This window comes from Tyto alba, unplaced genomic scaffold, assembly GCF_018691265.1.
Source record: "Tyto alba isolate M040663 unplaced genomic scaffold, T.alba_DEE_v4.0 Super-Scaffold_22, whole genome shotgun sequence".
Classification (NCBI taxonomy): Eukaryota; Metazoa; Chordata; class Aves; order Strigiformes; family Tytonidae; genus Tyto; species Tyto alba.
In genome coordinates, this window is record NW_024881296.1 from 32,392,373 (window position 1) to 32,404,358 (window position 11,986).

An 11,986-nucleotide genomic window follows, 5' to 3' on the forward strand; every position below is an offset into this window, starting at 1 on the left:
TTTGAACAGACTCAGAATCTCATAGTTAAGCCAAGGGAGTCTCTTGCTCCATCTACTTCCTTTAAAGGGGATGAACTGTTTTTGTGCTTCCAGGAGAGCATTCCTGAAAAACTCCCAGCAGTAGCTACCTCCCTTATCCTCCATGGAAGCTCCCCACAGTACCCAACTGAGCTCTGAGCAAGCTCTTCTAAAATCTAAAACTTTTGTCTTAGTACTAACCTTCAGCATGCTCAGCAGGATCCCAAACTCCACAATATTGTGATCACTGCAGACAAGGGTATCACTAACCATGACATTACAAAGCAGGTTTTCTTGGTTAGTGAGTAGCAAATTCAGCAGTACCTCATTCCTGGTTAGCACATCTAACATTTTGATGAGGAAGCAGTCCTCTGCACATTCCAGGAACCTGATGGATGACGTGTGAGATGCTGTATTTTTCTTCCAACAATGTCTGGCTAATTGAAGTCACATATAAGAAACCAGGTTCTGTTGATCTGAAGCTTGCTTAAGTGACCCAAATATTGTCGCACTGGCCTTATCATCTTGGTTTGCAGCTCACTAAGAGATGCCTACTGTAGGATCCCCCTTGGAGACAATCCCTCTGATTTTGACCCAGAGGCATTCGATAGGGCTTCCACAATCACTATAGTTGACTTCTATACATTCAAGGTTCTCCTTAATATAGAGCATGACTCTTCCATCCTTTCTTCCCTGCCCGTCTTTACAAAACAGCCTGTAGCCATCCATTCCCACCCTCCAGGCAAGTGAGTTGTCTCACCATGTTTCAGTTTTTCCTATGACATCATAACTTTCTGAATGTAAATAAACATACAAATATAAATAAAGACTGGTAAAAACAGAGGAAGAGAAGTAGTAGTTAAAGTCTACATTATGCACGTTACTGTACGGGTCATTTAAACTTTGCATTTACCAACAAGGTAGGGCAACAACTTATATCAAAACTGCTTAAGCCTTACTTTTCCTAACTTACTCAAACTGCCTGTGCAGTGAAATTTTCTGTTCTGTGACTCTTTATGTTGCCAGGCATAAGTCTTCCTATTAAAGTATTTACAACTAAAATAGGGGAAAAGTGAGACAATGAGAATTTCTTGCATGGGCAATGTGCAACTGGTTTGTCTCACAAATGCACAGAACTGAGGCATAAAATTAAAAGTAGAGTCTACATTCGAGCTACAAGAGACTTCACCATTTTTGAAGCAGACTGCCTACAAATTATCACATATTCCACTGAGATGGAGAGATTCACATGAAAAGTGATGGTCTATAAATGATCGTCTGTAGAACTGGAATTCCTGAACACTCATAGCAGCTTACACTTGGATAAGGCATAACACCTGCTACTCACTGGATATTTAATAACTGAGCTGTAAGAAACTGGCTGCACCCTGTTTAACTGAATACTGCATTTTCTCATGTTAATTGCAGGAAAGAAGCTCTGCAGACCACTACAAGTATTAAAACAAATTACTGAATAGCTTCCAATAACTAATGTTTATATTTATCAATTCAATTTAAGACTAATTCCATTCCAGCCAGGCATATACTTGTCAAAACCTTTGTTAATTCTTCCATAAATGGAGTTCTTCCCTTTTTTCCTATGATATCGTAGTTTAAGATACTCAGTCATATTCTCAAATGCTCTTCTGAAAACCCCAGGCTACTATAATAGCCCTTATTAACACGTCTACTACAAATTCTTTGAATGTTTATCCATATAATATGCAAAAGCCACTCCGGCTCTTGCCAACACAACATATTTATCCACGTATCTAGTAATTCTATTCTTTATCATGTCTACAACTGTGTTCAGTTCTAAAACTATAGTTACAAGTTCACCGTGTGAGGCCTTTTTAAATATTAGCATCATATTTGCTAGCTTCCATTTCCCCTCTAATGAGGCTGTTCATATAACCTGTTCAACAATCAGTTATATAATGTCATTACTCTATCAGCACTTTCACACCAAATTCTTTACATCCTTCCATAAATCTCAGATTCAAATACCTATTTCCCCTAGAGCTACTGAGCTAATATCACTCATCAGCCTTATACTCATCTGTATCTAAGCTGATCCCACAAACATTTTCATGCCAACAACAAATCCTATACCCTGAGTTGATAACTTAATAAATCAGTGCTTCTATCCTCCTGTATTTGCTGTTTAGATCAAAACCCTGAGGGCATTAGCTGTCTGAAATTACTGTATATCTTTCATTAGTTTGCCCATCATCACCATTTTTCTCTTGAACTACATTATATACGTGATCCAGCACCATATCACCTTCTGTATATATGGCACTTCTGCTTTAATCCTAAAAAGCCTGGAATACAAAGACAAGGCTTAATACCAACAAAGGTTAATTCCTGAAGCAAAAAGCGTGGTTTATTAGCAGTCATCTCGCAGAATACCTAACTATTTTTATTTTCTTTCTTACAGACAGACATAAACAGTCTTCTCTCCCAAACTTTTCCACTCAAAAAGTACCTTCTGTTCATCAAACAATGTTTCAGTGTATCAATATTCACGTGGTCAAATTAAAAATAACAAATGACTGAAATAAAAAACAGATTTTGTATAGATAATGAAAAACATAGAAACACTACGCAAAGAAATATTCACATAGTTTTACTCTCTGTCCAAAGTAACATACTAAACCAAGCACCGATCTCTCTCTTACTCGTGGAACACAGTTGCATCCATTGATCCCTTTAGGTATTATCATATAAGAAGGACAGCCAGAAATTAAATAATGAGAGTAACAATACTGACCAAAGGCCAAGGTGTATCTTCAATGAATAGAAAAATGATTCAGCATAACAACTGGAGTTCCACTTTATCCTTCTAGGACAGTGTCTAATTTCCCCAAGAGCTGACTCAAGCTCTTGATGATCATGTTTATTATTATTGTTGTTGTTGTTGTTTTTCCCATCACTTTTCTATGCCACAAAAGTTATCTCACCAATTAAATTATGAGCTTCAAAGTCACTTTTAAATAACTCCTACTAACACGGCAAGCAGGCTCAGTGCATTTTTTCCCTCTAGTTAACAAGCTATGAAGTCGATACAAGCATTTAGTTATTAATTTTGCTGGCAGATGACTGCCTTATTCTCCATGTCAAAGCTACAGCTGGGGGAGGAAACTGAAGCTGCATGCATAATCAATGATTACAGGGTATGCATGTAAAAACTTCTTACCTACTCTGAATTTAGAAAATATTTGCCATATTTACTATATAAGCATACTAAAAATGATTGGGAGGGAGAAGCACACTTACACAGACCCTAAACCCACACACCTTAATACAATTGAACCAATTTAGAAGGCAGCGCTCAGCTGTAGAAAGACACCATGCTTAAGAGAAGAATTCAGTGTGCATATTACAAATATATTTTTCAATTAAACATGGGGGGGGGGGTCCCATGGTAAAGAAAACCTTTCTGTGTGAGGCTCATTCTGATTTAAAAATGAATGATTAATAGAAAATATTCTCCAAGTATACCAAAATCAAAAGCCAAGGAGAAACGTACTCTGGCTTATGCCATGTACTGTGTATGGGAATCCTTACATTCACAGTTGGGGTGTTTCCTCAATTATCATCAAAGCTGAGTAAAAAATTATCCACAGGGATGAAATAGTACCAAGAATTTATTCTTTTGGGTAACATTAAGAAATTCACTATTGTCAATAATGGCTCAAGGTTAAATACATCAAGTATACTTCTGATGCTCTGCAACCATCTTTTTGTTGCCACTACAAAAAAATGCATGCATAATTCACACAACTAAATCAGATGTAGAGCTGCATCACACTCAAATCACCAGCTCTGGGATTTGCACAAACATACATGTTCTATTCCTGGTGGTTTCAAATATCAAATTCAAAAGCCCTGTATGTTTTATTTATGTTACTTTGCATTCTTTAAAAGGCATGGATTTCTCCTTGTTGTGTAGAGCTCTCTAGCTTTCAGAAGAATCCAGACTACTCATATTCCCTACAGCTTCAGACGGGCTCAGAAAATGCAGAAAATAGTTATCACTGCAACACAGTATTTTATCATACGTATTTAGAAGCATAGTAATATGTACAAATAATGCTCTTTATTTATTTATTCCTTTACCCAGCCTAAAAGTTATTCAGCAACAAATGTATAGCAGTAGTTCTGCATTCTCAGTGCAGGATATACTCCAGGAAATTTAATATATAATGCATTTCCCTATAATAGAGATTATCCATCTATTGCAGTGGAACAGGCTGTTGAGCAGCTAGCATAAACAGAGGAATACACTGCCATGTTCAGCACCTTCCATCAAAACTAACAGTAGCCTGAGTGACATCTAAAACTCTCAGAGTTCATCTAAGGAGCTGGTGTATATGTAGAAAACCAAATTAAATCCTAAACAACTCTCACTCTCACTAGAAGTGTGGAGAAAAACAGTGCTTCTGATTTCTTTTTCTTGTACCTCTAAGTTCCTGATTGCCAAACCCCAGCTTTGCTCCATTTTCCTGCAACAGTGGGAAACATACTGTATGATTAGAGGCATTTTCCAAATTTTTCTGAAGAATTCTTCTGATTCTTTCTAACTGACCTCAAAGATTACCCCCACATTGGGGTAGGTGAAGAATGACAAGATATAGCCACCTGCCATTAAAAATATATATATATATATATATATATATATATATATATATATAGCTATAAAAATACTTTCTTTAAATCCTATTTTGTTCACTTTTTGGTAATTTCCTTTTTTATTGCACTTTAAATCCGTGAATTATGACAGTCATCTCTACACATGTCAGTTGGGACAGAACAAGGCGCTGTAATGATATTTGGATAATCCACTCTGCAGGAATGTTCATTATTCTTCCTGAGGTTTCACAAGAGTTCCTTGGCATAATACTGCTACATCTGTTTTCCAGTCTAATGTTATTACAAGGTCTGATTCAAAGATAATGTCTGCTAGAGGAATCTGGCAGGGAGCAGAGTCCTAGCAAAATCCTTGTGATGCTAAGGTGTCTGGAGTAACGGAGACTGAACTGTTGAAAAAAATTAGGGTAGTAACAGCTATTTGTTTTGAGCTTTGCAAGAATCCCGAGTGATCTCTTATTTCTCAGAACAAAAATCACATAAATTCAAGTTACTTTTTCTGGAAACCTTATCATTTTTTTAATCAAAATAAATTGTAATTTTTTTTTTTTTTTTAATTAGAAAGGTCTAATCTCTACCTTATCCATGGTACAGTAGTCCAAAATCATTGCCATTTTCTTTGGCACACCTCTTTTTTGGATTTTCTACATTTTCAGATTGAGAAGAACATCAAAACTGTGGAAAAGCAGGAACTAGGAATTGGCTATCAACTACAGTAACTGGTATAAGAGAATAAATAACATGTAGTCATCAGCAGGAGCCAGCTCATGAACTAGCTTTATTGGCAAACATCAAGAAATTCCCTTTCCTGTTTCAAAGACATGGATGGAGTCAATACAAAGTTTAGCAAACATAACATATTTGTCTATATTTTACAATTGCAAGCAAGATTTGGTCTATATTATTGTTAATGTGTGAGATATAAGCTTTCAGATATTCTAGACAGAATGCTCATTCAGGAGAAAAACACCCAGTAATTAAGGGCTTATTATTAAGAAAGAAGTTGGGAAAGAAAAGGAGATAATTAGGTATGCACAGTGCTTCACATTTTAATGTATTTGTGTCCTGTCACCATTCCTGGCCTATAAATATAAAGGGTGTGTACTTCTGGAGGGTAGGGAAAAAAAAAGGAAAAATAGCACCAGGAATTCGTGCTGCCTCTTATTACAAAATACTATAACCTCCAAAAACTGTCAGTCCAAGTAGCTGGATAAGGAATTAGAACATGTGTGGGCGGATTCCTTCCTCCAGCCTGAATTAATTAAAAATGATTGTTTGCTGTATTATTTTAAAGCAGATTTTTGGAGCAGGTTAAAGAATCACTGTTCTGACTTTAGTATTTCAAGCCTAATAAGAAAGACTCCTGTAAAACACTTGTAGGAGGAAAAATTAGTAAGTGGTTTAAATGTAAAGCATATCTTATGTTGTTATTTGTTGCTTGGAGAAATTCACACATTCTTGTACAAGACCTACCTCTTTCAGCTTGGCTGTAGTTATTTCAAATTAAAGCACGTGCACAAAAAACACACAAACTCATGTCGTCTCCAGTCAGTCTGGAAAATTCTACCTATTTCTAGTACCTTAGTAATCAGTCTTCAATTACTATGTTTTCCTTTCTCACGTTCTAAACATGAAACACATATTAATACCCTCTGCTTTCACTTTCTCAATCAGTTACTAAATTATAAAAAAAATAACAGGGACAACTTTGAATTAAAAAGTTACGAGCAATCACAACATATTGAGAGCAGCATCTCCCAAAATTTTGGGGCTGGTTAATCCCTATTGATTGGGCAGCACTAAATACTCCTAAAACAGTTTCTAGAACTGATTAACATTGCTATGTATACATACATTTAAAAAAATAATTAAAAACAAACAAAAATCTTAATTTCCATATCACCAAAAGTTTATCTATAAAAACATTTAGTAGCATATAGAATGAACGTAAAAAGGGCATATATAGCATGTACTGTACTGCAGTACACCTTCAGTGAACAAGACTTGTTACCTGTTATAAAATCCTGAAATTGGATTAAATAACTTCCTTTTTTAAAAATAAATATACACAATTTTACACATTGTAAGATGCTTACCCTCTACAATGGACATATTCTCCTTCACAATCTTGAAGCCAGAGCCCTACATATGTTGACCAACCAGAACGAATGGATTAGATAACAGCTAAATTCTTCCTTTCCTCTTGCAGAAGATAAAGTACTTTGGGGCTCTTTCCCCCAAATAGCCATTGATTTTCAGTGATTATCTTAAAGATTTCCACATTGCCTTCAAATTTGTTTGATATTGTACAACAGCTTCAAAATTTATTTAGGTGAGAACAAGCTGGTAAACAGAGCAATCACCTAAGCCTTGTCCTCTCATGAAAGCAGAATGCAGATTTACCTACATTATTCTTTCCAATACCAACTAAATAATTTACAAGCACCATTCGCCAAATAATGTCAGCAGAATGTTTTGAATGGTTTGATGGAAATGCTCACTATATCAAGATTACAGCTCTGGAGGGATGGATTGGGGAGAGGTTCGTTTTTGAAAACAGACCTTACTCCAAATAGGTCTCTATAAAGAAATAGGAAACTTGACTTTTGCTTTACCAAATCATGTTAACAAAGCGTCTGTTTTTTGGTCTGCAGAAACACAGAATCTATGTCCACACAACATTCTTAAATCTTAACAAGTTAAATATTAAAATTATGTCCCGTTATCCTTCTCCCTTGACTTTTCAAAGTGTACAATATGCACACACGTACATACGTGGGAAGGAATCTTGTAACTCCTCATTTCCGTGAGATAAAACAGAGAGAAGCATTTTGAACTAAACTCTGAAAACTCATTTAAAAAACCTACACCTACAAACAGACTTAAAAATATTGACCAACCTGCCACCATCCACTGCCTGACAGACGGGCACCAGGCATATTCTGCTAATGCTAGGTTGACATCCATCCACCCCTCATTTCTCTTTCGAGTGAGAAATTTTATTTTGGCTTTATAAACATCCTATGCACATCACCACCTGGAGTCAACTTACACTTCCGACTTGTGAGATGATAAGAAACACCTGTACTCTGTGAGTTATCTCCACTGATGTCAGCAGCTGACACCACAGATCAGGTTACTGTGCAGTGTGTGTTCCTCAGTCCTGACCCTACTGTTCACGCCTTTTGTAGATACATAGCTTCAGTTCTCTCCCATGATAGATACATACATCTTTTAATAAAGGGATGATTTCTTCCAGATCAAAAGCAAGTTTTTTTATTCCTGTCTAAACTATTATTATTTTGTTTCTCTCACATTCCAGAGGAAAGTGGATGAACCAAGGTTCAAGATTCGAATGGAATATTATATAGCACTTCAGTAAGTTTGCTTTAACTGCAAGTTATGCATACCTTTAAGAAACACTGTTACAGAATGCACTTGCCTTTCTGGTTCTGATTCTTCCGTTCTATGAGAAATTATACATGATTACTTAATGTTCAAACAACAGAAGAACAAATAACATGTGTAGCTGAAAAAAAAAAAAAATAAAATTAACTCCAGGTTTCTGGCCACAGTAAATCTTCTACCAACTTAAAAACAAAACAATACCAAAAAAAAAAAAAAAAAAAAAAAAAGAAAAACGACAAAAAAACCAAACTAGAATTACAGACTGTTCTCATCTTTGAGGTGCAAAATGTTCTTGAACTGTTCTGTTCTAAAAAACAGCATGGGAATTCACTGTGATGTCTCAAATGCTGTTTTTCAAAGCATTGCAGCTCTGTTACATAATTTTCTCTGCAGACATCCGACTGATGCTAACAATTAGAGAGCAAAACTTACCATCCAACATTATGATTATTACCAAATAACTATTAAGTGGAAAAACTGAAGTTGTAAGTCTAAAGGTATAAACCATGGGTCTAGTGACATTCTTGTACATGTTAAAAATGCCCCAGGACTTCAGTGAAGTCAGACTTACCAAACTTTTTGCACTGAAGTGTACTTCATTACTTCTTTGCCTGGGCAACAGTGTGATATCTACATAGTGCTAGCACCTCCTAGCAGCTGTAACAGATCTTAGAAAGACATTTAGAAGACAATAAATGGCTTAAAAATTTGGCAGGCCAACACCTGAATTCAACTGTGAGATTTAGAAGGTCCAATCATCTCATTATTAGCATTTAATTAAAAGTCCTAATACTCCTCACTGAATTATCAGAACTCAGTTATAACATAATACCAACAATGCAGCAGAAGAACACCCAAGACACCCACTTCTAATTAAAAAGGAAAATAATGATCATATTCCTTCACTGCAGAGATTAAAAAACCCAAGGTACTGCATAAAGAAAAGGACATTCTCCAAAAACGTCTATGTCTGTGAGATAGAGAATATTGAAAGAAATGCCAAATCAGTATTTTTCTAGTTGAAAAATAAATTAGCTGGCAAGGGAAAAAAGAAAAAGGAAAAAGGGCAAGAGGAAAACGCATGATGTACTATATCTTAAATGCTCTACTTTTAAAACCTCAGACTTCCATGTTTACCAATTAGTCATCATCTAAACACAATCTAATTCTGGATGAATTTTTATCTACGCAGATACTTGAGCGACTGTCGTTTATCCTCACACAGTAAAATTAGTATTAAGGAGTCAGCTGCTTTAGACACTTCTTTCATTAAATGACAGTGCATCATGCTTTCCAAAGTAAACCTTAAACCCTAAAAATTCCTAATGCAAAGTGTTCAGCCTACAGTATGACATCAAGGAAAATAGAAACTGGCTGGTTTTCCAGTGGCTTTCGTTAGTTTTAACACACCCATGGTATCTCCTTACTGAACTCTTTTTAGCAAGGCTAAAAATGTAAAGAGCAGCAAATGCAGGCATCAGAAGGAATACTGCGAGCTGAAGAATGGTTTTTAAGGATTTCCTATGAGAGCTGATAAATTTAATAAAGTTTATTTCTCCCGGATCTGTACATCACCCTTTTTGACCTTTCAAGGTAACACTAATTGAAAAAGCAAACAAACCAAAAAAAAAAAAAAACCCTTAGTGTCAACACCCCCGAACACTATATGATGGAAGATTCTTGTATGTGCAAGACACTGATTACCCGTACAATTGATTCTGTCCCCACTGCAGTTAGCTTTGAACACGGAGGAAAAACCTTGTTACCGGCTAAGTGACCTGAATTGCCACCTGAAGTAAAAGCCGCCCGCATTTGTTTCAAGACCGCCTACCAAGCCCCCCCTCCTCACAGAGCTGCCAGCAGACGAGCACAGCACGGGACGCTGCGGGGACCGGGACACCGTCGCCCAGTCCTCCCTACCAAACTACAAGGACGAGCTGCCCCTCCGCGTTCAGCCTCGACGCAGCTCGCCTGCCGTGCTCCCAGCCGTGACGGCGCCTCGTAATGAAAAGCGTGTAGGGGGGAGCACTCCCAGGGCGGGGGGGGGGGAAGAGCGAGCGGCAGGCAGCTCCTCATGGGGGGGCGCAGAGCCGGGCACCCCGGCAACCGCGGCGCCGGGCGGCCCTCCTCGGCCCGGCCGAGGTACCAGCGGCGGTGCCCCGGCAGCGCTCTCCCCGCCGAGCCCCCTCCACCGGCTGGGGGTTACTTGTCACCCTCGGTCCCTGTACACCTCCCCCCCCACCACCACCTCCGGCCCTCCCGGCACTGCAGGGACGCCCGAGCCGGTGGCAAGCTCGCCTCCCCCCCTACATCCTCCGCGAGGCACGGGCTCCCCGCTCCCCTGTACCTCTTTGCGGCGGCGGCGGCGACGGCTGGCCTCGGCTGCCGAGCGCCGCTAGGAGCAGGAGGAGCGGCAAACTTTCCCGCGCCATGGCTCCCGGGCAGCCCGGCTGCTGCCTCCTCCCGCCCCGGGCCGGACCGGCGAGTGAGCCGCCGCCGCCCCAAAGAGCCGAAGCGAGTGGGCCCCGCTGCCCCGGGCCGGCAGCAGGACACACCCCTGCCCCCCACACCCCGCCCCGCCGCTCCCCGCCCCGCCGGGCCGGGCCGGACCGCAGCTCCGACGGCCGGCGAGGCGCGAGAGCGAGCGGGGGTCCGCTGGGCCCTGTCCCCCGGGGGTTGCGGGGGGGGGGGGAGTAAAGCCGGGAGCTGCGGCCCGGGAGGGGCCCGGGGGAGCGCGACGGGCGCCGGCCGCGCGAGGCGAGGCGGGCGGCACGTGCCCGCCTAACGGCCGCTCCCGCCGCAGGGCCGGGCCCCCCCCCCGCCCCCCGCCCCGGGAGGCTGCGGGGGCCGCACATTCACCGGGCCGTGTGAGGGAGGTGACGGTGCCCGTGCTGGGGCGGGGGGAAGCTTTGCGGGTAGGCATTCGGAAAGCTGGGATTGCAAATAAAACAAATGCACCCTCCCTGCTGCGCCTGGGAGTCGAATGTCAGCGCTAGCCACTTCTGAGAGGAAAAAAAAAAAAAAAATCCATATTGCTGCACGAAGGACAAATTAGCGTTGCATTATAATAAAATGCTGATTAAAATCTATTGCATTGTTTTCCTAAAGAAAAAAAAAAAAAGTCAATAAAAAACGATTTTGATAATGGAAGGAAGTGAACAGCAAGTCTTCCAACCTGCATATAAGTATACTGAAATGCACATAATAGACTCTTAGGGCTGGGCTGAACTTGCAGCGTATCTGCACAAAGCCACAAAAATAAGATTGCACTGGCAGCCCATTTCTGACTTGCAAGACCACCCCTGCATCTTCACAAGTCCCACAACACTGTGCTTAGAACTGAACGTTCTTTGTATTTCACACAGAGATTAAGCAATTATATGTATTTCCCGACATAAGTACTTCAGTATGTATGTGCACAAACACATCTTTACTTGCTGAAGTCAACACTGAGCAAGTCTAGGGATAAGTATGCGCAAGCCTGAGTTTGATACATTGTCTATTTTAGCTCCCAAACCACAGCATTTTCTGTTGGTAAACTTGTCTGTTACTCCAAGCACAAATTCAGGGAACTCGGCATTTTGCGTATAATAGACCAGTAACGCAGCCTGCTTGTTTCTCTCACTGTCGTCCCGCCTCAACCAGGCTCGTTCTTTCCCTTCACAGTGACTGCTCACTTCTGAGGTTTCACCCCAAATGGCCTGAGCTCTGATGCTGGGATTCCCGTTACCAGATGCCCATCGCATCCGCAGCCTTCTAGAAACTGCTCCCCCAGTACAGGGCAGCAACAATAATCCTCTTATACGGCTTGGCCATTTGTTACTTGGAAATCAATGGAAAATGCTCCAGTCCTCTTGCCAAGAGATGATGTAGCGACCTTCTGCACTTCTTACTGGGAAACCCGAGT

The 11,986-nt window shown here is 40.3% G+C and overlaps 1 protein-coding gene across 2 annotated transcripts in view; it reads right to left on the minus strand.

The window, feature by feature from the left end:
• Positions 1–10,612, minus strand: part of LAMA2 (laminin subunit alpha 2) — a 393,841-nt gene extending 383,229 nt beyond the window's left edge. For both annotated transcript variants that reach the window (XM_042795940.1, XM_042795938.1), the window contains exon 1: positions 10,427–10,612. In XM_042795940.1, the coding sequence (XP_042651874.1) occupies positions 10,427–10,511 (85 nt within the window). In that variant the 5' untranslated portion in view covers positions 10,512–10,612. The remainder of the gene's footprint in view (positions 1–10,426) is intronic.
• Positions 10,613–11,986: the final 1,374 nt, after the last annotated feature.